At 35.7% G+C, this 22,472-nt stretch overlaps 1 protein-coding gene across 4 annotated transcripts in view; it reads left to right on the top strand.

Moving 5' to 3' along the window:
- KRAS (KRAS proto-oncogene, GTPase) overlaps positions 1-22,472 on the top strand; it is a 26,107-nt gene extending 3,635 nt beyond the window's left edge. Inside the window, exons 3-7 of one of the 4 annotated variants that reach the window (XM_068655748.1) lie at positions 3,628-3,806; positions 5,827-5,986; positions 12,615-12,730; position 12,782; positions 18,823-22,472. In XM_068655748.1, the coding sequence (XP_068511849.1) occupies positions 3,628-3,806; positions 5,827-5,986; positions 12,615-12,730; position 12,782; positions 18,823-18,939 (573 nt within the window). In that variant the 3' untranslated portion in view covers positions 18,940-22,472. Of the gene's footprint in view, positions 1-3,627; positions 3,807-5,826; positions 5,987-12,614; positions 12,739-12,781; positions 12,783-18,822 lie in introns of all 4 variants that reach the window. The other 3 variants (XM_068655743.1, XM_068655728.1, XM_068655736.1) reach the window with 3 other exon arrangements.

Here is a 22,472-nt window from a genome sequence, read left to right as displayed (position 1 = left end):
TGAAGCTTGGGAAGCTTCAAATCTCATGACCTGTTTGGGTATAAATATAGAATTTAGATTCTATAGATTTCTGTCTGACCAGGTGATGAGGGGGGAAAGAATTAAAAATGAGTGCATATTTGATTGGCTACCATTTCTCAGAAATGCATGCTTTATATGTTTATCGCAATTTCATATCACTTGAAATGGATGTCCAAACACATGTTTATAGCCAAACAATTTCAAGTGTTTTTTTCTAAGACTGTGTCTGCTATCCCTTGGAAATCTGGCCTAACACGCAGAGCAGTTGGACTAGTGCCCTCTACTGGTCGAGATTTGTTAAGACTTTAATTGCAGTATCTTGTGTGATGACTTTTAAAAATTTTTTTCAATAGTTATTTTCACTGCAGCAGCATATTTAGTACTAACCTGTGGGTCATATTTTAAATGTCTTAGAGAAAGAACAGCCTTCCTAGTTGGCTGACAAGGGCTTTTTTTTTTTTTTTAAATCGGATTAGCAAAATCCCTTGAGTGATTTAGAAATACTGATATTTAAGTCTGTATGTTCTATGTTCTTAAATAACCTGCGCACCTGTGAAACTTCCACCAACATTTAGTAATAGCTTAGTCTTAGTAGCTGTGATATTCTAATATTAAATCATTGGTATAGTGGATTCTTAAAACAAGTTATTCTCAGAGATGGGATTTATTAAGCAGTAGATTTTTTCAGATAAATTCCATATGTAGTGCATAGCTGAGACCTCCTATCATATTTTGCTATCAGTGCTAGTTGTGAACAGATGGAATTATTGCTCCTTTTGCATAATTTGTGTGATTTTTATGGCTTGAAAGGCCAACAACAGCAGGCTATGTGATTAATTAAATTAAAACTTTTTGATGTAGGTAGTGTCTGCATACTGGGAAAAATGGCAAATTCATATTTGGGGTCGTGTACTACTCTGAGATTCATTTCTAGTTTGCATTTTGGTTTTACTTGATAGTCTTAAATTAGGTGTTTCTTTATTGCAATATCTTCCAGTGTGTAGTGAAGCTACAGAGTTTTTAAAAATTCACAAGAAGGGGTCTTTCATTGTTAAAGGGGAATCTGGCCGTGCTGGGTTCTGCTATTGCATTTTGAAGTAAGAGTATTACAAGTACCATAGTGGCATAACTGACGCTGAGCTTTTCAGTACGTACTGTGTTCGTTTTTTGCTGGACTTGATAACTTTCACAGCATGGTAACATTCAAATTTTATCTGTAATATGTGTAGGCTGGTGTTCACTGCAGTGATGTTGGGGTCTCAGTAACCTGAGCTATTAACGTGGTGGTTCAGTTTTCTTCCCTACAAATGTGATTCAATGTTTGGCTTCTTGGCAGAGAGGAAACCAAAAACTACTGAAAAAGCAAAATGTGTATTTTTTTCAGTAACTAAGAAAATCTCAAACTTGAGTCCTCTCTCCCGCATCCTTTGTCTTTTCCTTTCATCTCAGGTCTTTCTAGTTAGTGACAAACTTTTCCTTCCAGAACTGAGCAAAACGAATGTCTTAAGGCATTCCTTGCTTTTGTACCTATGTTGCGCTTTATGCTGGTGCATCTTTGCTACTGTTCCTAGCATGACATAATAAAGCTAACATTTACTGCAGGAAGAATTTTTAAAAAATTATTTTCTCTGATGAAAGTTACGTAAAGTTTTTGTTTAGGACTCGTTTGTGGTGAGTTTCTTTTCCTCTGAAGTGATAAGGTACAAAGGAGTAATACAGGCTTTCCAAGAAATGTTTTTTGTATTTTTAAAGTAGTAGTCAAATTTTAAGGGGTGAAAATAGGCTTTTTAAACATGCCTAGTATAATGCAAGAAGTTCTACTAGTATGTCACTAACTGTGATAAAATTAATCATAGGATGTGGGTGATGTCTTGTTGAATTTAAGTAAATTGGAATAGAGATGTGTAGGTTTTCTTATTCTTCTCCTTTAAGCATTGACATGGAACATTAACCTTATTTTAAAACTTAGTGGAGCTTGTGTATTTGTCTCATCTGCATCAATGTGTAAACATTGCTTATGTCTTTCTAAAATTACCTAGTATTTACTACGAACACTGAGTTTGCACTTTTGTGAAATAAAATCCAACATGATTTTGGAAATTTAGCTTTTATCTTAAAGGGTAAGTGGTCAATATTGTTCTATCTGATATTGCTGAATGGCCAGGCTAAAGATAAATAGGAGAGTAGAGAGTCTGTTTACTTCAAGATTTTCATTCTATACAACTACCTGTTTGTAGGATGAGCAACAAGAAAGAACAGAAACTTATTTAAAAAACAAACAAAAAACCCCACCAAATTGACAAAGTGCGTAGAAATAGATGTATAGTGCGTTAAAATGCATACAAAGGAAGCAAGATCACTTTGAATTAATCTTCAAGTTAGTTATAATTGCAATTTTAACTTGCTTCTCAGTAGCTTAGGCTCACTTTTGCAGAGTTTTAAAAAGATCCTGTTTATATAATAAGAACAGAAGCAATATTATGTGAAGCTCTACCTAAAGGATCGGAAAGGTTTTGTCTTGACACCTTTTATAGGTGTCAAGACGAAAGGTGTTACAAGTACAGTTTACTGAGAATAATGCATGACACTACTCAGTGACATTGTTAAAGCTTATTGACATGGTTTTATTTAGAATATGTAGGTACTTACAGCAAATTCAGATTTGTATGGAAAAGTAATGTTCATCTTCTTGTTACAGCTAAAACTATGTACTCAACAGAAACCTAGCACCCAAAAGCCCATAAATATGCATTAACATTTAGCTGTTTGAGACTTTGTACAGATTTCAGCTATTTGAATCAGTGACCTAAAAACTTTGAATTGATAGAGTTGAAATAATTTGTTCCAATGTTTGTTCTCTTAATCCATCAGGGCTTTTATCTGACTTTGTGCTTTGTGTTGGTCTGTCTTGGCTGAGAAGATTGAACTTCAGTTATATCTAGTGAACTTGGATAATTTAATAACTATTATTGTATGTACCTGCTTAGGAGTACAAAACAGATTTCCTGTCCCAAACACTGGAGGGTTTTTATACATAATTTCTTTTTCAGAGGCATACTTTCTTGGAATAGTTCTCTTACTTGTGAACCCTTTTAATTTTGTTGTACGTTGTGGCACAGTGCTTTCATAAACATCCATAGAATAAAGTCAAGTTTTACTCTTTGTTGGTAAATTAAGTAAACTTAAACTTTTAAAAATCATTGTTAGGGGTTTCTTCAATTCTTATGTTAACAAAGGGAGAGGCTTTTGATCTGGGTCCAATTTGTACTTTGTGTCCCTTTGTGGGGAATAAGAACTGTCCTCTGTATATGTACACATGCACACACATGCAGGGTTACTTGCTGAAGATGCAGAATACAGATCAGAACATGTCCTCTAAGTGCTCTTTCCTTCTCTGGATTACTGTGTTAGTATAAATACGGGCTACCAATGTTTTTTTGTGTCATTTGCACATCTTTAAATTTGGATTTTAACTCTTAAGTGTTTTCAGTTATGCTCAAATACTAGTAAGCAATTTTAGATTTTTTTTTTTTTTTTTGAGCTATGGGTGCTCAAAATCTTGCTTGTTTGTACTTAACCAAGGCTTATGTTTTTTCTCTTCTTTAGGATTCCTACAGGAAGCAAGTAGTAATCGATGGGGAAACCTGTCTCTTGGATATTCTTGATACAGCAGGTCAAGAAGAATATAGTGCAATGAGGGACCAATACATGAGAACAGGAGAAGGTTTCCTGTGTGTATTTGCTATAAACAATACAAAATCTTTTGAAGATATTCACCATTATAGGTGTGTATATAGAAAGATAATTGACTAACTCTTGTATTAGGTGGATAGGTTGTTTGTTCTTACCCTGCATAACAATTGATCTCTTGTGAAACAGCATTTAAAGGGAAATACACAAGTTAGCAACGCTTCAATTTATGTATGCATTTATAGGTCTGTAATTTCAGGTAATCTGAAAGTCTGCTGCTTCATTTGGGAGTTAAGCAGACAACATATCTAAAAGCTCTTCTGTTACAAATTAATGTGACTTAATGTTTCTGCCTCAGTGGATCTTATTTATTATAGTGAAAAATTATCTAAAGGTAAATTGCTCATTCCATAAATAAAATTGTGTGTTAAGATGGGAAAACTTACACAGTTGAAACTTCATAGGCGATAATATAAATTGTTAGCCTTTGTTCTTTGGGGGGAAGGGAACAAAAATATCTGTGCAGTGTTGCTAGTGTAAGATGTGAGCTCTAACACCTTTAGAAAGAGGTACTTATGAAATCTCAGTTCCAGGGTGATGGCTGACTTAGATAAAATTTCAACTCGTGCTTTCTTGACATCAGCTACAGTAAAGTGGAAATAGAAGCCAGTCTCTCCTGGTGATTACCGTACCACTTGTAATTTTGTAGGTTAACGTTATACTGAATTTTAATTAATATTAAATATTAAATAATATTAATATTTAATTAATATTTAATATTACTGAATTCTACTTACCTTCTGTTAGAAGGCAATGCAAATCCCGCTAAAGATCACTGAGTTTAGCAGCTTCAATTTAAGGTCAATCCCAAACAAATATTAAGCTGTTCCTGGTTAGATATTTAAGTGCTGACAAATCTATGTAAGTAATAAGCATAAACTCAACATTTGCTTCCAAAAACATGCAACTTCAGCTTGTACCAGGTAGAAGTTGCTGCTCTTCATTTAAGGTGGGATACAATGACAGTTCAAAGTAATCAAAGTCAGGAGCTGTAACTGTCCTGATCATACAGCTTCAATTTCTCTTGTATGCTTGCAGCTCAGCTCATTTGACTCTGTTGTGTGTTGATTTGAGTAGCTGAACTGGTAGATTCCTAGCCACAAAAATAGTTTACTACTGGCTTATCTTTCTGGAGCAACTGTGCGATTAGGAGCGTACTGTGGGCTTTCTGCTCCAGGACAGTTCCTTTTCTAAATTTAAATTGGGTTAGCCAGCTTTTGTGTAAATGTCATTAAATATAAAATGTTGTAATTAAAGAATGTATTGGTACTCATGACTTAAAAAATGAAACACTTAAGAGTTCTTACAGCAGGGATGACAAATACAAAATATCTCTTGGTTTCAGAAAACAAAGAAACAACAAAAAAAACAACACTAAACTCTTCCTCATCTAATCAGACTGTTATGAAGTCCTTATAGTGACTTCTAGTACCTAAAAGGGGACTCCAGGAAAGCTGGGGAGGGACTCTTTGTCAGGGTGTGTAGTAATATGACAAGGAGTAATGGCTTTAAACTGAAAGAGAGTAGATTTGTATTAGATACAAAGAAGAAATTCTTTACTCAAAGGGTAGCAAGGCACTGGCAGAGGTTGCCCAGAGAAGCTGTGGATGCCCTGTCCCTAGAGGTGTTCAAGGACAGGCTGGATGGGGCTTTGGTTGGGTGGAAGGTGTCGCTGCTCATGGCAGGGGGGTTGGAACCAGGTGGTCTTTAGGATCCCTTCCAACTCAAACCATTCTGTGATTCTACAAAAGGGCCTCCTATGGCTGTAGAAGAGGAAGGAATTCTTGTGTAATGATGTCAGAAGCTGTGGCAGTTCAGCCTTATGAGCATTGTTGATGGATAAACTTACTGAAAAATGTCAGCTTTTTTAAAATAGGGTAATATACTTGATGGTGATAGGATTGGTCAATTTACTTTTTGGCGTTTTTTTATAGTGTATGTGTGGTAGATCAGTATAACTGATGACATTGGAATACGTTATTTTCATTTTGTTTCAGTGGTTTTAAATCTACTGTATAAACTATTAATATCTATTAAATCTGTCTTTTTCTTTAGGGAACAAATAAAAAGAGTTAAAGACTCTGAAGATGTCCCCATGGTGCTAGTAGGAAACAAATGTGATTTGCCTTCCAGAACAGTAGATACAAAACAAGCTCAGGATTTAGCAAGAAGTTACGGAATTCCTTTCATTGAAACATCAGCAAAAACAAGACAGGTAAAGCTCAAAACTTACCAGATAAAAGTATGGAACTGCCATCTTAATTATCATAAAGTTAATCATTCTGGGTATTGACAGTTGTTTGGTCATATCAATGGATGTTTTTCTGCAGAGTAGAAATTCTTGTGGTGTCTTTTCTGTCATCTCACTGACAACTGGTAGTTTATTAATATGTGATTTGCTTCAGTAGCACAAACTTAAAGAATGAGACCCTCAATGCTATTGCACTCCACTGTCAGACAGTTGCAGAATTTTTAACATAAGGCTAGAAGACAAGTTGTTTGTATGCTTAATTAGTAACCAACATAATTTTTCTTTCAGGTATTGATTTAGCATTAGTGGATCATACTTGATAAACCTATTTTATAGCTAAGCAATTGACCATAAGTCATCTTTGAAATTACAGGTCATTTAGATTAGATACTAGCAGTGAGTTTCTTGCTATCCTTCACTTGGAGGGTGGTGAGGCACTGGCACAGGCTGCCCAGAGAAGCTGTGGATGCCCCATCCCTGCAAGTGTTCAAGGCCAGGCTGGATGGGGCTTTGGGTGGCCTGGTGTAGTGGGAGGTGTCCCTGCCCATGGCAGGGGGGTTGGAGCCAGATGATCTTTAAAGGTCCCTTCCAAACCAAACCATAATGTGGTTCTACAGGATTAATTGCTGATGTAAACTTGTACTCCTGACATTTTTAGAGCAAACACTTGTTTATCGTACTCCACTGCTATAGGTGGAAGAGGCAGCACTAGGGCCTTCTCAGTGTTCTGTCACTCATCTGGAACACATGGTGGTATATGTCACGGTGGTATATTTGGGAGAAGATAAGCTGGAAGCTATAGGTGAAACTGTTTTCTGTGCCTGAGAATGTATTCTTAAAAAAAAAAAAGTTGATTTTGATTTTTCTTTTTGTCAGAGTAAAGGCTCTCACTACAGAATTTTACCAGGCCTGAGCGGCCAAATAACTTGTACTCTGCATAATCAGAAGTGTTGCATGCAAGCTATGAATTGGGAAGTAGGTGTAGCAGAAAAAGGCAAATAATGGCAGAATGCTGCAATTCAAGTAATGCTGTGTAACTGCTGCATCATTTGGCAGAACTTCATCATGGACAGTATGCAAGTTGTTTTTGGATAAAAGAAATGAATATTTCATTAGTGCAAATTTGCTACACCCACCCAAGTTTCTGACAAGTTGAAACCTGGGCTGATAAGTAAAACTTCACTGAGGAATCAAAGGGATTCTAACTTCTGGCAATAAGAGAGCCTGTAAACCTCTGTCAGGTAGGATAAGGAAAACAACTACAGAACTTCAGTGGCTGACAATAAACGAGGCCATAAGAGTGTTCTGAAGAGTGTGGCGTATAAGTGGTCTGAATAATTAGTGTTTGGAAGCTCCTGCATTAGTGGCTCTCATTGAGATGCTAGGATAAAAAGGAAGAACTCTGAAATTACATTTGAGGTTTGAAATACAAATTCTATACTAACATATAGATCTTAATTCGTTCTGCCTGCTGTATAAAGTGTCAGACTCTGTTTAGGAAATACTCCTACACAGTTTTAATGAAATTGGGTGTATCTTCGAAGAAGGTTCCCTCACCCACAAACTGCAGATTACTCCTACAAGCATCCTGCCATGCCTAGCCTAATACAAAACTGCATGCTCAAAAGTCAACACACCTGTCCACTCTTCTAGTCTTCTTTTACCTGAAGTACTATCAGCTTTTTTTCTTTCATCCAGATACGTCTTTCAAGAGGTCTGCCAGAGGTTTGTACTTGTTTCACAGGACAAAAAATGTCTCATATGAACTGTTACTGCTACAATTTGTCTTCTAATCTAATCTGTGACTTTGTGTTTTTGGTAATGCCAATTGAAATATAATAGAAGGGGTCTGGCTGGCCTTTGTTTTTCAAAGTCAAGCTTTACACCCTCTGCAGATAAGGGGTCCCTAAAGGTCTCAGATTTTAAAGTGAAGAAACATACTAGTCTCTGCTGAGAATGTTGCATTCTAAAAGTTGAATCATTATGTATGTTTGCTGGTTCTTTCATAGTGGTGTTCATAACACCACTTCAAAACCACTTCTTCAAAAGTAACTCTTTAAATTGGGGGAGAGGGTCAAGCCATTTTGTGAGCTGGATGTGGTCTGTGGACTATATTTTTATTGGGCAGAATTCAGCCCTTGTCATAAAAAATAAAAATAAAAATCTGATACTCTTTGGCTACATGCAGAACGTCTGTCTATGAACAAGTGTAGTTGATGGTCCAATAACTCCTGGAATGTGCAGAAGGCCTGACATCATTATTCAGCAGTAGGAACCTTTTTTCTCCTCCTTTCCTATATCTGCCATCACACAAATGTAGGTACTAATGCACTGCTGAAGGGCTCCCTGCTGCGTAGCTGCTTTAGGTCTTCTCTGCACCCCACCTTTGCTGGAGTTAAAACCAGAGGGGCTTTCTAGGGAAGTAAGAGAGGCAGAAATGCAAAGGAGTTGTCAGTCTACTCTGTTTTGATTGCCAAGGCCTATCTTTAAAAATGAAAGCATTTCATGCTCAGGCAAAATCTCACATCTGTTCCAACTAATTCAGTTGTTACTTAAGATCTTAAAAAAATGATAGACTAGGTCAAAAATAGGAAACGGAATAACACTGAAATGAAGTGCACTAATAAGTTGTTATGAAAGCTAGTGTATTTGTTTTTACTTGGTTCTGACTGGCAATGAAGATGGGGATTAGGGGGTATCCTTTAATATGCTACTGTCCTACTAGTATTAGACTCAAAGGAAAAACAGGTATGTAGGAGTTACTGTACGCTTTAGTTGTTGAGAACATATACTTTTTGAAGTGTTTAATTAAGTTGACCTACATGACAAAGATGCTGTTTTTATGCTGTGATGTCTGGAGAGAACCTGTGTGTAACTGGTGCAGCACTTACAGACATTTATTCCTATGCCTCTGGTAAGATGCACAAATAACTGATAATTTAGACAATTTGCTTGGACTGACTTGTAATTTTTTAGGGATTTGTTGTATCTGTTTAACAATATTATGTTTCACTTAAAGCTGCTGTTATGTGTATAGCTGTGCAACACTTTCCATTTTTAAAATCTTGTTTTTGGTAATTTATAACTTGACTTCACAGTGCAGGCTGAATTGTATTTTTTTTTTTTTTTGAGCTTTTGTTTTGTGCCAATTGTTTGTAAGGTAAAACTTTTCCAGAAGAGTTCGGTCCTTCCCAAGGACAAGGCCTCAGGAAAAAGAAAACCTTTTGATAATGTTGGAACAGAACTTTGGCATCCAACATCTGTGCTGAATGACTCCAGGATGCTGAGGAAAACAGTTTTGCTGTTTACCTAACAACATAAATAGAGGCAGCCAAAAAAGGGGTACATGTGTATAACAATGGTGAAGTTTCAGGTAGGACAGACAGCTGTAATTCTGGTGTTTCTTAACTTTTGAGTGGTTAAATTTGTAATTGCAATTCTGATTTTGTGCAGTATTTTATGTGAGTGTGGTGATGTACGTCTGGTATTTAACCTTTATAAGATAACACAACTTTAAATAAATGCTACCACCCCAACTAGTGAAAGTTACTTCTGCATGTGGCTGAGTTGCAGTAACAGTTTCCAAATAGTCCTTTGAGGCATTGTATTTATAGACAGCAAAAACAAAAAGAGCCTTAACCTCATGTAGCAGGAGCTAGTAGGTTTTTGCAGGCCATGTATTGGCTGAACTGACTTTGTATCTGCAAAGTTTTGTCAGGTGTACTGTTACGCAAGTGAGGATAATTCTTTTTGTCCATGTCCACAGGAATACTTTTGTTTGTATAATAGTTGGTTTTAGGATACCAACTCTTATAAAGTGTATAAAGGTGAATGGAATGCTTTTGAGGTTCAAGGTTAACCTTCATTAATCTCTTTTAAGCACTATTTATAGAAGCAGAACAGGTGAAAATTCCTGGTTATGCTTTGGTTCTTATTGAAGTAGCCAAACATTCATTTTAAAATATGCTTACTTGCAAAGAAAGATTATCTTCTAAGTCAAAAGCATCTAGGGCAACATTGTCCTAGAGGTCATGGGTTCTTCAGGCTGTTCACATCTAAACTGCTATTGTGTTTTTAATATTTGCCAAAGGATATTTTTAATTCCATTTATGTCAGCTAAAAGGACTGGTTGATTATATTCCAGATGTGTGAGGCAGGTTCATTTAAGGAAAAAATACTGAGAGCTATTAAAATAAATTGCTGTTAAAATGACTTATTTTTAAAACTGGCACCTGGCTCTTTAAAAATGTCACCTTGTAATAATGAAATTAGCAAATGTCTTTCTTTGTATACAGTTTTCTCTCAGAATAATTTCTCTCAATAGCTTCATAAGACTGTTCTTGATGGTGGCAGTAGTAGCAATTTCTTCTCTTACTCTGTCTGTCTCTCTCCCTCTCTCTGCATTGCTAAAGCAAATCACAGCTCCTGATGGTGATGGGGAATTTGGCAATAAACTTTAAGTGAAGAATTATCGATTTATTCATGTGTAAGCTCCATAATCAAATTATGTATTTCTACTGCAAAACAGTAAATTTGCAAAAACGTTGATTCTTGTACAGGCTGTACTTTGGCACATAGCAGCAGATCAATGTTTACTCTTTCCTGTTTTTAATGGAATAAGTTTCCATGTCTTCTAGGAAAACATGAAAGTATGAGCTTTACTTGTGTTTTTTTTGTTTTTTTTTCTGTTTTTGATGGCTCTTTTAAATTTTGCGAACTTTCAGGCCTGAAATATAGGACAACTTAGGAATTTGTCTAACATACAAAACATGTCCTGTTAGCATAACAGATACAATCCAAGAATTAAAATAAAATCCATTTAATATTAAAAATTGGTATGGCTGTAGGTCAGACGTACCCTCAGATAAACAGCTGTGCGTTAAGAATGAGTCTGAAATATGATAACCGATGGTACAGATCAAGCAAAATGACCCAGTAACTGCAGCAGTAGATGTTAATTATATTTGTTACGAGTTGTATAATACAAAGATGGGTTGGAGAGAGAACTTAAGGAAAAACTGCCTGGATTGTGTTTGGATAATCCTGATGTTTTGGGGGCTTACGTGGTTGTACTGTGTTCCTTGATCTTCAGTCTCTTCCACTGTTATTCCAATTATTGACCTTTATAGTAAGTTAACAACAGTCGATGTGACTGAGGAGACAAGTGATGAAACTGACAGGAAGGCAAATGAAAGATTTACTATCCCCTTTAAAAGCCACAGCTACACCTTAACACCAACTTGAAGCTGGCGCTGTACCTTTTCATCTTGTATTTGCTAACACCATTCTTCAGTCCTCGGCATCTCTAAGTGATATAAACACATAGCTGCAGAAAGGTAAGGCATGAGACCAGGGAGAGTGAAACACTGCTCTGGCATGCCTGAAGAGCTCCCATTAACCAAAGGAAGATGCAAGCAGCAGAGCATCACAGGCTGTTTGTACGTAGTGTTGTTATCTACCCGGACAGGTGCTGAAGTAGCCCAGAAAGAGCAGAGTGGTTGAGCCTTTTGTGTGGATGTGAACTAAGCCCTTAAACATTATCAGTAATGAACTTGTTGCTATGTCTGCATGGAAAAATAACCTCTGTAATTACAATAAGTATTTACTTTGAAAGTTATTCTGAAATAGATATACTTTAGATGCTTCTTAAAAAGCACTTTGCTGTGACTCAAATATTCACTGTCCTACATCTGGAAGCATCGTGTTTGCTCTATAAGGAGCTTTAAAAACAATAATGTATTCTTAGGGGAATTTATTTGTAACCTGTTACAAAATGCCTGATTTAGAATTTTTCTATACTTTGTTAGCTTGTGGCACAGATCTTTGCAACTCAAGTACTTCAAGAACAGAAGAAACAAGCTTGCTTTGCCAGCCCAAAGAGTAACAGGTTCTCACTTTGGCTAAGAAGTGAAAATAGTTGGCTAACTGTGTGCAAGTACCCCCTAGTTACTAATCTAACAGGGTTTTGTGCCTGCTAAATACATTCATGCCCACAAAAATGTGTGAAAAGATTCAGAAATACAAGCTTGGTTATTTTCAGCACTGGAAGAAATGGAAGAAAATTGCTCTTATTTTGTTTTGTCCTAGTGCTACCTAGCACAGGAAAAGAAAAGTCTCGAAGAATAGATTTCATGGTAATTACTCAGCAGTAAATTCTTTGGCATGTCTCAGTTCCTTGCATTAAAAAGTACTTATCAAGCAACAAATATGCAGACCCAGCATTTTAAATATATTGAGGAGAAAAAAGTTTGCTTGACGAAGTTGGGTACTGGGCTAAATCTTAAACTGTACCTTAAATGCAAGGCTGATCTTATGTAAGAAAGAAATTTTGTCAGCTAGGAAGGCAGGTCCTGTGGCTTATTCTGTGACATCTTTGAGAGTTTTATTCCATTGTGCTGTTCTGATGGACAGAATCTTTGATATTTATCTCTGGACGTAATATGAACACAGCTTTTCTGTGGACCATTTAGAGATCCATATACTTTCCTCAAGTAAAGCTCATAATTTCGGTGTTTTTTTCCTCTGCCATGGGTGTTCCAGTATGTCAATTGATAATAAAGCAGTTTTTAAGGAGTTGTGTTTTACAATGCAGAGAGTGGAGGATGCTTTTTATACATTGGTGCGAGAGATTCGACAGTACAGAGTGAAAAAAATCAGCAAAGAAGAAAAGACTCCAGGGTGCGTGAAAATTAAAAAATGCCTTGTAATGTAACAGGGTAAGTCTTGTAATGTAACAGGGTAAGTCTTGTAATGTAACAGGGTAAGTTCTACAAATCATTTGCCAAATAAAGCTGATTGAGAATATCTTGCAAATCAGACATTTTATGATTAATTACATAATTTACGATATAAAACGAATCAGATTGCAGTATAATAGTCCTGAATAATATTCCTAGCAAACACGTGGATTTGCTTTGTTTTAAAGGTTTTTGATAAATAGAGTAAGAGGAGGTCTTTCCTGCATGTCACGGTCTCCATCTGTAAAGTGCAGATATAATTTTGTGTGTCAGGAAATTGAGAGGAAAATATTTTAATACAGATCAGTTGCAGATACAACTGAAGTTGGACATTTGAGTGAACCTTCAGCTGATGAGCTGAGGGAAAAAGATAACATTTATAGGCCTTCTGAGGTGCAGAAAGAGGAGTTCCTCACTTTTTTTTTCTCCTGTGGCTTTAAAAAGAAAGGGGGGGAGGGGGAAAGGCAACAGTGAAGTACAACTGGAGGAAAAAAAAACACATCCAGAATTGTTGCAAATAATTTGTTAATGATGCACTCCAAGAAGAATAGGAAGAAGGAGGAGAGAAGAATCTGTGATGTGGAAAAAGGGCTAGTCTCAATCACTTCCAGTGATGTCTGGATAAACCGTCAAAATAGCTCCTTGCATATATTACTAACCCATTATTTTTTTTTTTTTTACCTCTTTCTGCAACAAATCAGAAAGTGGGTTATTACTCCTTATATACTTTGCAAGCAGGAGGATGATACGGCGTTTTCCTTTTGTTTAAAAGGTAGTGTCTGTTTTTTAAGAAGTGTTTTTCACACTTTAGAACACTTTGCAGAAAGGTAGTGGAGTTCAAATTCCATCTTAAAAAGACTCTTGTACCTGTAGGAAGATTTCATTAGATAAGAGAATTGAATCCTCAGAAGGAGGAGGGAGAGATTTTATTATGTAACTTTTTTTTTTTTTTTTTACTAGATCTCAGGATTATTATATCACTGAAAAGCTAAGAGTGAATGACTGCTATAAGATGCAACTTCAGATATTTGCTTTTGATAAAGATTGCTTTTGATAAGTGAAATAAGAATTAAAATTGTCTAGGCCTCCTTCCTGTAGTCTTCTGAAAGCCAACTATGCCATTTTTTGCTGTCTTACTAATATAGCCATGATGTGAAGTGCCTTTGTTTCCATGTAAGATGTTTTTAAGTGTTTCTACTAAACCCTTGCCCTCCACCTTGGTAATGGTTTGACCTTGTTCCTTGAGCTCCTCTTCCTATGGGAAGGTTTGTTCCTTTTCACTCAGTAAATAATTTCCCACTTGATCCCCATTACCAGAATTAGTCTAGTAAAGAAAGCATTCATATGTAATCCTTGAAGTAAAATTTCTTTTGGTATACTAGATCTTGACTTTTCTGCTTTTCCTTTTCTTAGAGTTCCTCTGGAGGAGAATAGGATGTTGGGAATTGTGGTTTTATTTGTTTTTCAGATTCTGGGATTCTCTTTTTTTTTTTTTTTTTAATATAGCTCAGGGAATGTATGCTTTCTTTTTACCTGCTTTCTATTTTCTTTCTGCCTGCTTCCAAAAGAAGTATGTCATCTTATTTTTTCCCCATATCAGGGGAAATCTCTTCTGTCAGCAATGGATATTGTTTCTTTTTTCCATATCCTATTTCAAAAATAGTCTTGGATACAAGACTGTAGAACTTGCAGAGTGCCTGCTCAGGAGAGAAGACATTCATCTTCATACTCAAATGAATTCCTTTAAAAATCTTCAAAGTACTGATAGTCATTTCAGCAACTTCATATGCAGGAGGTTAAGCTGGAGGAGGCGTACTCCAAAATTCTTGTGGTACAGCTGTAATTTAGTAGTGATTCTAGTGGCATAAGAAGTCCAGCATTTAAAACACTCTGGCTTGTATTAATTCCCATTCCATGACATATGTATTTTATTTCAGTCTGCTGTATAGTAGAAAAGCTAAGGAGAGCAGCACCTAATGATGCAAGTTTTTCAGCTGGTATTCAAAACTTCAGAAATACTCACTATAGCACGCTTTGAAGTGATGCACAGTATTTATTTTCCTTTCATGTCTGTGGGTAGTCAAATTTGATGGTTCAGAGCATTTTGGTACCTCTAGGAATATTCAGTTATCTTATTGCCGCTTACAAGGTGCCTTTTTAGTTACTTCGATCTTGTCAAAGTTTTGAGCAACCTTGTACTACCCAGATTATTATTAACTGCTGACACTTTCCAAGATTTTAATTCCTTTGGTTGTTACACAAAGCAGAAAGTACACAAAACCTTTTTTTCATTTCCAACAAGCAAGGAGAAAATTCTGAAACTCAGTGTAAGATCCCAAATGATTTCTCTCTCGAAAGCATTAAGAAGTTTTTACATTTAAAAAAACATACTATAATGAAAAGCTACTCTATGGTATAAATTAAGCATCTAGACAAGCAATTCAGATTGAGCTGTGTTAGTAAAAATACTTAATTTATGAAAGTTCATTAACTTCTAGATTTTTGCTTAAAAGTAATTTAATGATTTTTCCATGGAACTACAGAGAGATACATGTTAACTTTCTCACAACTGTTGTGTGTGTATTGTAGTATTTATTAAATATATTTAAAAGACTCTTCCACGATTTTAAACTTTTGTAAAGATCTTTTTGAGGCTGCAGTCCTTTAGGAATCCTAATTCCTTATGATTTTATGGTTTCTTATTGATAGATCCAGCTTACTTGCCAAGTCGCACACGTGCCTGTAACCACATAACCAGACATCCAGATTTCTGTATGGCCAAAGGATGATAGAACTGTGGTGCCCCAAAGAGAAGCTGTAGCCAGGATCAAGTTGTTTCTGCAGGAACAGTGGGATTTTTCTGTTCCTTTCATGTTTCTTAGATACTCTTTGGAAAACCAAGAGTCAAGAGCAAGCTCTGTACTGTATGCAGTAACCTACTCTCAGCCTCTGCTTTTCAGAGCAAATATACATTTATTGTGGCTGTGTGGTAGAGCTCAGAGCATACATCATATATTTTGAGTTTCTAATCCTAAGCCTGGATTTAAAGCACTCATTCATTCAGTACATCTTACGCTTCCTGAAAAGTTTGTGCACAATAACTCCATTGTTAGAGGGAGAAAAGTCAGCTGCATGCTGTCCATTGCTACTGAAAAAAGTAACTGGGGAAGCTGACCACATTTGATTTTGTAGTATTGATGCCTTTAGGGAATTTCTCTAAACAGAGTTTCCACTTGTGTTCTAATTTCATTTTTAACATTTAATCCACAGACTGAAAGATCAGCTTATTTTGAATCCCTCAGTCCTAACACAAATATTCTAAATGCTTTGTATGTTATATTACCTAACTTTAAAAGGAATTTCTGTTCAAATACAGAAACTAGTATATATGTCATTAATAACTTTAAAAGCTTGCGTTACAAAGGTGTAAATGCAAGGATGAAAGTTGTTCTTCACAAGTATTTTGCAACATGCACTGTATTTAAAAGATCAACACCTTACTAGATAGAATAAGATTTCAACCTTAGTTGTGAAGTCCTGTGATTAAAGGCCCACAATATTACTTTGTATGAGTTGCTTTCTCTGTATTTACTCAAAATATAGTTTAAGGAAGGTAGACTGCTCACTTGAAGACTTCAATTGCAATTTCTGTTTATTTTGTCTTAGAAGATGCCACTTAGGGCTAACAACTGTCCTTGTAATGAATGCTTTTCTAGCACAGTAAAAAGTGCTAAAGTAGTTTTGTAAGGAAATATGAATAGTCCTGTAGATGAATATTGTACAGAAGTTTTTCTTGTTGTAAGAATGAAACTGTTCTCTATTGTGACTGATGATTACTACTTTCCTCCTAGTTGGCTGTCTGAGATGAGAACTGCAGAAGATATGCTTTGAACTATTGCTATTTGTAGATCATTTCCCTACATGAACATTGCCAAATATACTTTGTGCAATAATGCTGAAGTTATAAGTAAAATAAAGTAGCTGTCTATGAAATAATACCTAGCTTTTCTAACTTTCAAAAGACATAACCTTTTCCAGAACTGTGGGTACTTTTGCTAGGTGTGGTACATCAATTTTATTTTGACAAATAGCACTTTAAAACTAAGAGAAACTTAATTGCAAGAGTATTTTATATGTCATGAGATGTTGCATAGTCTACTATTAGTTTTGGTGGTAGAGCTACTAAGGACTTTGATCTAACATTAGTTATTTGTAAACATGTTTATAAACTTGACACATGAAAACTTTTAATAAATTTGTTATACTGGAAGCATTGCTTTCTAGGTGTAGCTAGTTAACATCTCACTGTCATTTGGACTTAACATATAATGGTTTCATCACCATTTGGTAGTTGACTGAAACAGCAATGAATAAGCTGATTTTTTGACATTTTATTTTTGCCCTTTTTTTGGAGTTCACTTTATGCTCTTCCGCTGAAGTAGGTATACAGGAATAAACTAAGACTTGATTTTAATTGTCAGCTTGAAGGCAAACTAGCTGAGAAGAGGTAGAAAGCTGCCTGTCAGTTGTAGGGCCAAATTTCTAGATCAGTTTCTATAGTGGTGCAGTTGGCTACTGTGATGCATTAACATTACACAATTACTTCTGACATATCTAAAAGATAACGCAAGGAGTAAGGCAGTGAAAAATTAAGTTTTTCTTAATATTTTTTATAACTATCAGTATTAAATGTAAAGGGCTTACTGAGAACACAGATACTCATTTGGGATTTGGGGCAACCTGAAAGGTAGGCAATAATATAAATAAACTGTATCACATAAATAGGTAATTTCAAGTATGTATACAAGTATACTTTATAACACTCTACTTGATTATGGTTCACATCAGGCATACAGATTTCTGGTCAAAACAGCTAATTTTCCTCAGTTATAATTATCCCCTCCCCCAAAGTGGAGAAGTTACTTAGTGTGAAGAAACATTAGCATTTGTGTCTGTAGCTTGACTGTTGGAGCTGTGGAGATTTTAAATGACTGTACGTGATAGAATACACAGCTAATGTGTTTCATGTGTCTTCATATAGGTTGAATGGAATGATTTATCAAATACTAATCTATCATTGCAATGCGGGATTGATTTGATTGTCTTGCTTATCTGACGATTAAGAAAAAACAACAAAACAACACTATGGTGTGATTACTGTATTAGTGTGCATGACAAATGACATGAATATGTAGATTAATCATAACTATCTCTTTGGTACCAAATTATTGCTGCAAATAGTTATAGTTACTTTTAAAAGCCATGTAGATTATTAAGGCATAAGCAAAGCTAGCTAATGCTTCAGAGTTTTATTCTGAAATCTAGTAGCAGTAATATACTTGGAATCTAAAGATGCGGTACCTGTGCTTTTCTAGTCTGAGGTGGGACAACATATGCCCCACCTATGTGGACAGGAGAGCAGTACATGTTCCCGAGTCACATTATTAACGGAGTTGTATCTGCAGATGTCTGTGGTCAGCTCCTGGGCAGTAACTCACCCGCAGGCTGCTCTAAGTCCAGCTTGGGAATAGTAGAGAAAGGGCAGGCAGATGATGCTAGCTGTTGCTGGTGTCAGAATAGTTCATTTGGGTGTCTTAGTGTTCCTCAGACCTCAGGAGAGGAACAGCCTGTAGCCAGGACTTGTTCAAATGCTTGACTGGCTGGCTGTTGCCTAGAGCTGCTCTCCTGTGGGCCCTGCTGCCCATGTACAGTGATGCAGTTAGACGTGATGCAGTTAGACATGCATCTCATGTGACAGGAGACAACTGTAGTCCCCCATCCATCTCAATCCATTTTTCCCAAGGTGCCCATTCCCAAAATCTAGAAATGCTCGAGAGGGTGTTGGTGCCCCAGCAATTCCTCCAATGCACAGCTTGATTTAGGGATGTTGTAAAGGCTTCGGCAAGAAGACAGTGTCGGCTCTCCTGGCAGGCAGCAAGAGTGCTGATTGAACACACTTCACCTGAAGTCACTTCATCTGGTCAGATGAAAACAGACTGTACTTACCTAGACAGTTAAGTCTGTTAATGTGATCTTAATGTGTGCACCTCTGTGTTTTTTCAGGGTGTTGATGATGCCTTCTATACATTAGTTCGAGAAATCAGAAAACACAAAGAGAAGATGAGCAAAGATGGTAAAAAGAAGAAAAAGAAGACAAAGACAAAGTGTATAATTATGTAAATACAATTTATCCTTATTCTTAAGACATACTTAAGTAATTTTTGTACATTACACTAAATTATTAGCATTTGTTTTAGCATTACTTTACTTTCTGCTTCATGATCCTGTTAGCTTTACCTGAATGCTTGTTTTAAATGACAGTGGAAACTTCATTCCTCTTAAAGTGCCAGTATTCTTTGAGTGTTGGTTCTTGAACTAGCAATGCCTGTGAAGAAAACAAAACAAACAAACAATAACAAACAAACAAAAAAACAACCAACAAACACACACAAAAAAAAACCCTGAGAACTGTCTTAGGACTCTTTGGTGCATGCACAGTCGCTAACTTCCTATTTTTCTTACTGATTGTGAACTTTTGTTCTGTGTGCAAACAAAACAATGAAATGATGCTCTACACATTCTAACATCCCCTTTCCTTTTTTTTTTTTTTTTTTTTTTTTTTTTCAAATCTAGTTGGGAAAACAGATTAGTTAGCAAAAGAGACTTTCATTTCAGACTTCCTTTTAATTTAGACTGACTGCAATAGAGAGAGACCAGAAGCCTTTATAGTCTTCCTGTAGATTTTGCTTTTAGGCATCTAGTCTTGTAGCATTTCAGATCAACTCTAATGAATGTAAAGATAAAACTTTCACAAAAAATTTTTCACTGCAATTTGTCACGGTCACTCCTTAAATACTATATTTTTTCTATAAAAAAAAAAAGAAAATTTAAAAAAAAAGACAATAATGCACATCTGGCAATGGAAAAAGTAAAAGTTCTAATTAGATTGATTTGCTGTTGTTAATGCATTGCTTTAAGACTTTCACTTAACTTCTTGTGTCTGAAGACACCAAGGTGATATCTTAGCTCTCCTGACCCCATAGCAGTAAATTATCTTTAAGTAGCTTTGTTCAGTAGGTACAAGATTTCACCCTTAGTGTCTGTAGGAAAAACTAGAAAGCCTTAATAGATAAGTTGATTCAAATTCTTAGGTTAATTCATACATGGATCCAGAATTTATCATAAGAATTAAATCAGAATGACTCCTAAATTATACAGCAAATTAAAACCATTTGTTTTTTTCCCCAAGGGTGGCATGAAATATTTCCAGATGCCTATTTTATGTAAAAATAGGGGAGGGATTTTTAAATTCTAGTAACCTCAAATCAATGAATTAATGAGCTTGAATTTAGCTGCTTCATACAAATAATTTGGAAATCCACAATGCCATAAAATGGTGTGGAATTTGCACAAATCTTCAGCGTAGAACATTGTTCCCAGACTCAATGTTTGTGTGATGTTTGTGAAGTGCTGGTTTTGTTGCACAGATTATATGGTTGGTGAGTGGCATTCCAGTGTCTAGACTGTCATGAAACTAGACCAAGATTTTAATGTTGTCTTTTTCTGTGGTTATATTTTCTTGTGATTTTTTTTTCCTTTTTTATTTTCTGATCAGAATTAATGCAGAATTTGTGCAGAAGCTTTCCATTTTGGTACTCGAGTAGTCCAGCTATTCTGCACCAAAGTAAGAGCCAGTAATTGCAGTGCTGCCAGTTCCTGTCATCTTACTGCAAATGTTGCCTTGTTAGATGCTTTTAGTGTGGACTCAGTTCCAGAAGGTACACTAGTCCCTAAGTCAGCTGCAGAGTAGAATTTAATAAAAGTGTGGCTTTGGTGTACCCTAAAAACTTAAACATGATGTTGACGTAGGGTAATTCAGGACACTGGACTGGTAAATCCTGGAAGTTTGGAACAGGGAAGAGCAGCATTTCCGTAACCTAAAGTACAGCTAAACCATTACATGGAAATTGTACACAGTAGAATTCTAATATATCAGTGTAACTTAGACCTTTTATATGATGTCAAAGGTGCAACTGCATAAATGTAATATTTTTCTTTCTACAAAAAAGAAAAATACAGCAGTGACTGTTAGGTGGAGAGCTGCAGAGCTGCTAGGGGAAGTATACTGTCTGGATTGCTGCATGTTCTTTAACTAATGTGGCTGAGAATTTAACAAATGAATGCCTTTCCATGCCTGCACTGCTTGTTCCCCTAGGCCCCCACCAAAACCCAGTCTCTCCCTTTTCAGCTTTGATACGAAATATACTTCAGATTATGAAAGATTGTGAAAAATGGTAATAGGAGAGACTAGCACTACATTTTAAGGGCCAGTAAGGAATACAGACAAATTCTTAATGTTACAAAACATTTCACAGCATCCAATGTTAAAAGATGTATTGGAGACAACTGGTTATTTGCACATTTTAGATGCTCTTGATTATATATGAAGAACATAGCAAAACTGGATACTATATCTTGAGCAAACAGAAGCAATCCTAAGATGACTTACGATTTTTGGTAACTGAGTCACACTGCATGTAAAATTAGGGCTGGTCTAAAATTCTCATATTAATTTAATTAAAAATGGTAGGAGAAATAAATTTAGCAGAAATGTCTTAATCATCAAATGCAGATCAATATAGCTCTAATATGAAGCTATATGTAAGTACTTTTTTCAGTAAGTGTGATCTGTAGCTACCAATCAAATTATTACAGTCTATTTACGTTTGCCCTTATAGACATTAAAAAAAAAAAAAGCTCATCCTTGCCACTGTTGTGCAGTTTTGTCTTAATATTTGTAAAGATTTGGTGAAGCATGTTGGATTGCAGCTTGCACACGTTGATCTCATAATTATTCTGTCTTTTCCCTATTTGAAATGCTTTCAAAAAACATACCTGGATGTACTATCATTTCTGATAGTAACTGCTAAATAAACATGTGAATCACTTACCATGTTAATACATTAAATTGCCATGTGTCAGGGAGTAACACCTTATGGTAGCTTTATGTAACACCAGTAAACAACTTTATCATTGGTTTTCTCAGAACTGAAAATTATTTTAACCAGTCTCATTGCCCTAAATTTTTTCCCTAACTTAAGAAAAAAAAAGTTACACTGCATAGAATTTGTTACAATAACAGGATCTCTGTCATGGGTAAATCCTGACACACAATCTTCTACTCTTTGCTTTATAAAGCAATACAATTATTACCTTCAAAGACCATCAAACTGTATACAAATCATTTTGTCTGAAGTTTACATAAAGCTACATAGATGGTAAATCTTTCCTAACATTTCTTTATTCCACTGTCTCGTGTTTTCATGTTGAAAATACTTCTGCTTTTTCCTCTTGAGTGCCAACTTCTTACTAGAATGACTTCTTAATGTAATATGTTTACCTGGAATGTATTTTAACTATTTTTGTATAGTGTAAACTGAAACATGCACATTTTGTACATTGTGCTTTATTTGATGTGGAACATATGCAGTGTGATCCAGTTTTTCCATCATTTGGTTGTGTGACCGGAATGTTGGTCGTACCAGATACTAAGTTTAAAAAAAAAAAAAAAAAAAGACCACTGTTTGTTTTAAAATTTTTAATGTTTTTAGGAGTATGTGCTGTGAAGTGATCTGGAATTTGTCATTTTTTTTGTCAAACTGTACTGCTCCTATTTATTGTAATGTAATAAAAAAAATAATAGGTATTGTGAA

Source organism: Anas acuta, chromosome 1, assembly GCF_963932015.1.
Source record: "Anas acuta chromosome 1, bAnaAcu1.1, whole genome shotgun sequence".
NCBI lineage: Eukaryota > Metazoa > Chordata > Aves > Anseriformes > Anatidae > Anas > Anas acuta.
Note: the sequence above shows the minus strand (reverse complement) of the source record. Positions and strands in the feature narration are given on the sequence as shown.